Here is a 6000-nt window from a genome sequence, read left to right as displayed (position 1 = left end):
GACAACGTCACTAATGCAGCCACTGGATCAGACACCACTGTGAAGCACTTCTACCATAAGCAAGTGTACGACTACCTACGCAGGAAGACCAACACACAAGAGGAGCTTCATGCCCTACAAGAAGATCACGATGAAGACCTCGATGAGGCACCTGCTCCCGTACCATCTCCGCCAGCAGCTGTATCCTAACCCGCCACAGGTGACCTGACTGTCGAGGTATTTTAGCATTGTTTTACAGTGGAAGATGCAGTTGACTTTCTCCTAAAAGCATGACACCAGATTACACCTCCAACAGTGAACCATGCTGGCGAATGCTCATGCCTCACTTATGCATGACCCAGGAGACGGCCATTCAACCACTGGCCAAGGCTGAGGCAGCAACACTGACAGCAGCACAAGCTGTACCAGGTTTTGAGGATGTTACGTTGGTGGACATACAGGAAATGCACTCTGCTGATGAGGAACAGCCTCCCGAGGAAGTGTTGCAACGGATAGACGAGGCTGATGCAGAGCCTGACGCCAGGCAGAGTCCAGTTGAGCAGCCTAGTGTGATGGAAGGGAATACAGAGCTGTGTATGTCAAGATAAGCAAGATCCTTGCTGCCATGGATAAGCTCAAGGAAGAGGTGAAGGAACAGGAAGTGAGCAGCCTAAGAACGGAGGCAGTTCTGGTTGGTATCGACAAACTCTTCCGTTTCTACACAGGCACAGAGAAGAAATAAATAGGAGAAGACAGACACTCATAACAAGCTACACACAGCGGGCTGAAATTGGTGAAATTGCGGAACCATCGACATCGTCTGCTCCTGTTCCTGTTGAGGATGAAGAGGATGCAATGTCAGAAGTGTCAGCATTGGACTTTGAGGGGTTTATGGCTGAAGTGAGTGACTTTGAGGCTTGTGGGGAAGGTGCTCAAGAGGAGTCTGTGGAGGGAAGTGTTGGTGCGGCGGGGAATGCAGCGCTGTAAGTGTTGCCGCGCCTTGGAACCCCTGTTATTTAAGCCCATCAGGCCTGTTGTCTACTGTTGTTAAGGTGATTGCTCTTATTTTTGTTATTGTGGCTGTAGCTGTAGTACAATGTCTGAAAATTTTGACCTTTATTATGTCTTTAAGGGCCAAAAACTGTCCAGGTATGAGGGGGTACCGCCTATATGTAATTTTTCCCATAAGATTATGTATTCACAGTGTGCGAATTAACACTGTGCGAGGTTGTGGACTGCCCAATCTCTCGCGCACTGTGCGAGCCTACTGTGTATATATATATATATATATATATATATATATATATATATATATATATATAAAATATATATATATATATATATATATATATATATATATATATATATATATATATATGTATATATATATATATATATATATATATATATATATATATATATAATATATGTATATATATATATATATATATATATATATATATATATATATATAATTATATATATATATATATATATATATATATATATATATATATATATATATATATATATATATATATATATATATATATATATATATATATATATATATATACAGTTACCTCTCAACTAACACGAGTTTAAAAAACGCGTTTTCGTTTTAACACGAGCAAATATTTAAGGAGATATGTTTAACTAACAAGGGTTTCTCGATTTAACGCGACTTTACACATATGTGATGGTTTCAAATTAGCTGCGCGTGCCTTGGACAGTCCCAAGCTGATAGACCGTGTGTGGCAGTTTATGCATAAATACAATTTTTTATTTGTCTTTTGCTTAAACTTGTTTTATTCGAACTATAATATTCGAAAATCACTTTGCTAGCCAAATTTTTTCCGAAAATGAGCCAAATTGCTCAGAATGGGGCCAAACTTCAGTCAAGTGATGACTTGACTGAAGTTTGGCCCCATTAATTTTTTCCGAAAATGAGCCAAATTGCTCAGAATGGGGCCAAACTTCAGTCAAGTGATGACTTGACTGAAGTTTGGCCCCATTCTGAGCAATTTGGCTCATTTTCGGAAAAAATTTGGCTAGCAAAGTGATGGTAGATCTATATTGTTACAACTTGATGCTGCAGAACAGAAAGAAGAAAACCACTCAGACCAAGATAGAGCAGTTCTTTATGAAGAAGACAGAAAACTTAAAGGAGTTATCTTCATCACCAGTAGCACGGGAATCAGAGGAAGAGGAAGAGGAAGGACAGCAGAGCGAGGAAGGACAACAGATTTAGGGTGGCGAGCAGCAGGAGGTGGGGTAGAGGGGTAAGGAGGGACAGCAGCAGACGACGAGTGATGCATAGATGAAATGAGGCTGTGTTGTTATTGTTTGTGACCTACTTACTGTAATGAAAATGTTGCTATTACTGTAGTGTTTTTATGACCTACTAATGCATTAATAATGTTGAGGAACTTTCACAATGCCGTGAATGAAGCAGAATTGAAAGAGAATCCACGTAAAAAATGAAAACAGTATGTATTTGGAGAGAAGTAAGCAACATTTCGGCCCAACTAGGGCTCAAATGTTGTTTATTTCTCCCCAAATATACTGTTTTTGTTTTTTATGTGGATTTTCCTTCAAATTAATATTGTTGCTTTTAAGTTTAGAGTAGCATAACTCCCCAAATGGGCAGACTTTCCCAGAGTCCAGGAACGTAACCCTCAATATTACCATTGTTTCTTATGGGAAAATTTTGTTTAAAAAACACGTTTTTAACTAATGCGACCTCTCCAGGAACCTAACCTATATATATATATATATATATATATATATATTCATACATACATACATATACATATATACTTTATGTAGTCACTGAAGTAATTTTCTGTGAAGTGCACAAACGGATCAGAACACTTTCCACAACATTTTGGAAGGTAATCCCTATTTCCTTGTACGATGTGTGCTCTGTTATATATACTCAATCCAGTACATTCTGGCAGTGTGTGAATGTGGAGGGCAAATGGATGATTTTGTTGAGTTAAATTGTAGCACTTAAAATGTTAAAAATAGATATTCTGTGATATGCAGTGTGGTTATGTAAAAACCTTTCCAACCAGTACAGTAGTTGATACTGATTAGATTATTTTTAAAGATTGTTTTTGCTGTATCTGGTTTATATCAAAATACAGTACTGTACTGGGGAGCCTCGTTATAAGTCAGAAATGGGTTCACAAGTACAGCAACGTTTTCTACATAGCGGCTGCTGTATATAAGGGAAAAACTGATATCCAGCACAGTGAAATTTTAGTAGAGATTGTTCATGTAGTTTCTTGTGGACATAAAAATAGCTAAGAATATAAGAAAAAGTGACCTTTGCATAGAGCACTTGTACAGTACAGTACCTATGATCCATATTTATTTATCAGAACCGTTGGATGTGAGTATGGCCACTCCCCCTCTGACAGCAGATGTGAGCCTGCAGATGCGACTGGAGGCTGTCAGGCAGCTGCTGGACAATGGTGAGTGTTCATTGCTTCTAAGGGCATAGGAGGCTTTATAGTCCTGCTTACTTAGTGATTTATTTTGTTATCTCACTACAGCATAGTTTGCATCAATAATATTGAACAGTGATCCCTTGGGTATCGTGCATAACTGGTACTGAACATGGTGCATGATAATGGAATTGTACAATAGCAAAAGCACAGAACCTATGGGATTTTCCTTAATTAGTACCAGGCATCCCAAGTGGAAGCCCAAATTTTCGCTGTTACAACAGTTTAGACCCTCTAAATGCATAGATACCATGGTATATATCAGAAACACACATAGAGATGGTTACATTAATTGAAAGTGATGAATGGGCACGGTGAGGAAGAAACACTTACAAAAAAGAGTCTTGAGATGGGCTGTAGGTAAGAGGTTCCGAGGCTAGGGGGTGTAGAGTTAGTGGTCTCCACCACCTGGGATTAGCTCTTTGAATAGGGCTTTATTTTTGAATCCCTCAGAGCCATCAGAAACCACAGATACTTCACCATCATTGTCGGATTAGGTACGCAACAATTATTATTATTTTTTTTTTTTTTAGCTGATGAATGAGCGATAGTGGAAGGAGTGCAGATTTCCTTCTTGCAGTGATAATGAAGACCACTGAACGGCGATAGCCAAGGGATCACCTTACACAAGAGAACATTGAGATGTAATGTGCAGAGTAAATTGCTAAGGAAGAGATGTTACAAAATCTCATTGGCACTAGATGCTTTCTGACACCTTTTCTTTAGCTGTATACTTTCTTATTTCACCATTATAGATGTATTTTCAGTTTATGCCATACTTGTCCTGATATTGACATGGTTGGTATTAATAACATAATAGCCAAATATGAATGTGTCATTTACAGAAACTTATTGCCAATGAAGTGTTAGTTAGCCTCCTGATCTCATGAGAATATCCCTGAGTTTTTATATGAATGTATGATTTTTTTTTTTTTTTTTTTTTATTAACCCCTTTAATATGATTATGTCTTTTCTTTTTTATTCTTGATAGCATGTGACAGTTATATTCATCTTAGGTAAAGACTCACCAAACAAGGGCTTGGATAAAGACTTCATTAACCCCATTATTGTCAGATCTCTCTCCAAAGCTGAATAATATCATGTAGTTGTTAGCAAGAGTTAGAAGACCAATGGGATTAATGGCATTATCTTATTAGAGATATTTTTTTGTCTACATCATTTCTGAGAAAGCAGTCAGGTTCCTTTAGACATAGGAAGGACATTGAAAAGGAGCTTGTGTTGCTGTCTTATGTGTGGGTGGGTGGAATGAGGGGTTTTGTGAGTAAGAGACAGGACAACATGATGGCAGAGGACAGGATGACGTGGAGGCATACTGGTACCAGTATATCCAGTGATGAAAGAATGATATGTTGATGCAAAAAGAGACCTGACCAGAGAACCTTTGCTTAGCTGGGCACAGAAATGTAGGATTGATATAAAACAGTCAGATACAGAGCCTTCTATAAGTGCATGGTGCATGATGTAGTATGGTCGTGTGCAGTGGTGAGATTGCATTAGTTTGTAGGTGATTTATTGTAACAGAGAAATAATACCAATTGAATTATTTTAAGCGTGCTGTTCACTGGGCATGCTTTGAATTAGTTTTCCATCTGTCAAATTTTTTTCTTTGCATTCTGGTCCCTAATTTATCCCATCCTTAAGTGGGCAAGATAAGTTGTGATGATACTGATGATAATTTTGGTGATAATAATGTAGTGTGGTGATGTGTGACAGAAGGTGGAGGTGTGGTGCAGGTGTGGGATGCCAAGAAGATGGTTGGTGTAGCAGCAGCAGCAGGACTGGGCTGTGTGAGTGGGGCAGTGGAGGACCCTTGTGTGGCTGCGTGGCTCCTTCATCCAGCTGACAAAGAACCCAGTCTCCACAACCTGGTATGAGCTTATACACACTCAGTCATACTACACTAAGTACTGTACAATAGACCCACATTCTAAAAGACAAATTGGGGGAAAAGGGAACTGATAGAACCTGTCATCCATTTTGTCTGAATGTTGCCAAAATAGCCTAAATAATAAAGAATAAACAGTACCATACACACTACCGTATTAAGAAATTATTTATAAATCATAAGAGAGAGAGAGAGAATAACTGTATGCACATAAGACCCATTTATGCCTGTGTCTGCTTATGTAAAAATTTGTTGGTCCCAGCTTTTAAGAATATTGAGGGACTCAACTTATAAATTCCTTCTTATTGAATTTCTTCTAATTCCCTGTCCTGTTGCTTTCTTTTAAAACTTTTGAAGGTGGTTTGGCCATGTGGAGAGGATGGAGGGTGAAAGAGGGAGGGGAGACCCGAGGATGAGATGGAGGGATGGGGGGGTGTGAGTTGGGAGCAGGGTATTGAAAGGGCGGGGGACAGGAAACTTGGAGGCGATTAACGGGATTGAGGCGTCTGGCAATAGATAGATAGATAGATAGAATGTGAAAGGAGAAGGAAAAGAATGGGATAGAAGTAACAGAAGGAATGGAAAGAAAGAGGAAAGGAAAAA

The 6000-nt window shown here is 38.8% G+C and overlaps 1 protein-coding gene across 1 annotated transcript in view; it reads left to right on the top strand.

Annotated features, from left to right (window-relative positions):
- Positions 1-6000, top strand: part of PolQ (DNA polymerase theta) — a 290206-nt gene that overhangs the window by 222231 nt on the left and 61975 nt on the right. Inside the window, exons 27-28 of the mRNA XM_080282250.1 lie at positions 3366-3458; positions 5235-5380. Coding sequence (XP_080138376.1) covers positions 3366-3458; positions 5235-5380 — 239 coding nt within the window. The remainder of the gene's footprint in view (positions 1-3365; positions 3459-5234; positions 5381-6000) is intronic.

This window comes from Coenobita brevimanus, chromosome 93 (genome assembly GCF_032717465.1).
Source record: "Coenobita brevimanus isolate Jiangsu-jjx chromosome 93, ASM3271746v2, whole genome shotgun sequence".
NCBI classification, from domain to species: domain Eukaryota; kingdom Metazoa; phylum Arthropoda; class Malacostraca; order Decapoda; family Coenobitidae; genus Coenobita; species Coenobita brevimanus.
Note: the sequence above shows the minus strand (reverse complement) of the source record. Positions and strands in the feature narration are given on the sequence as shown.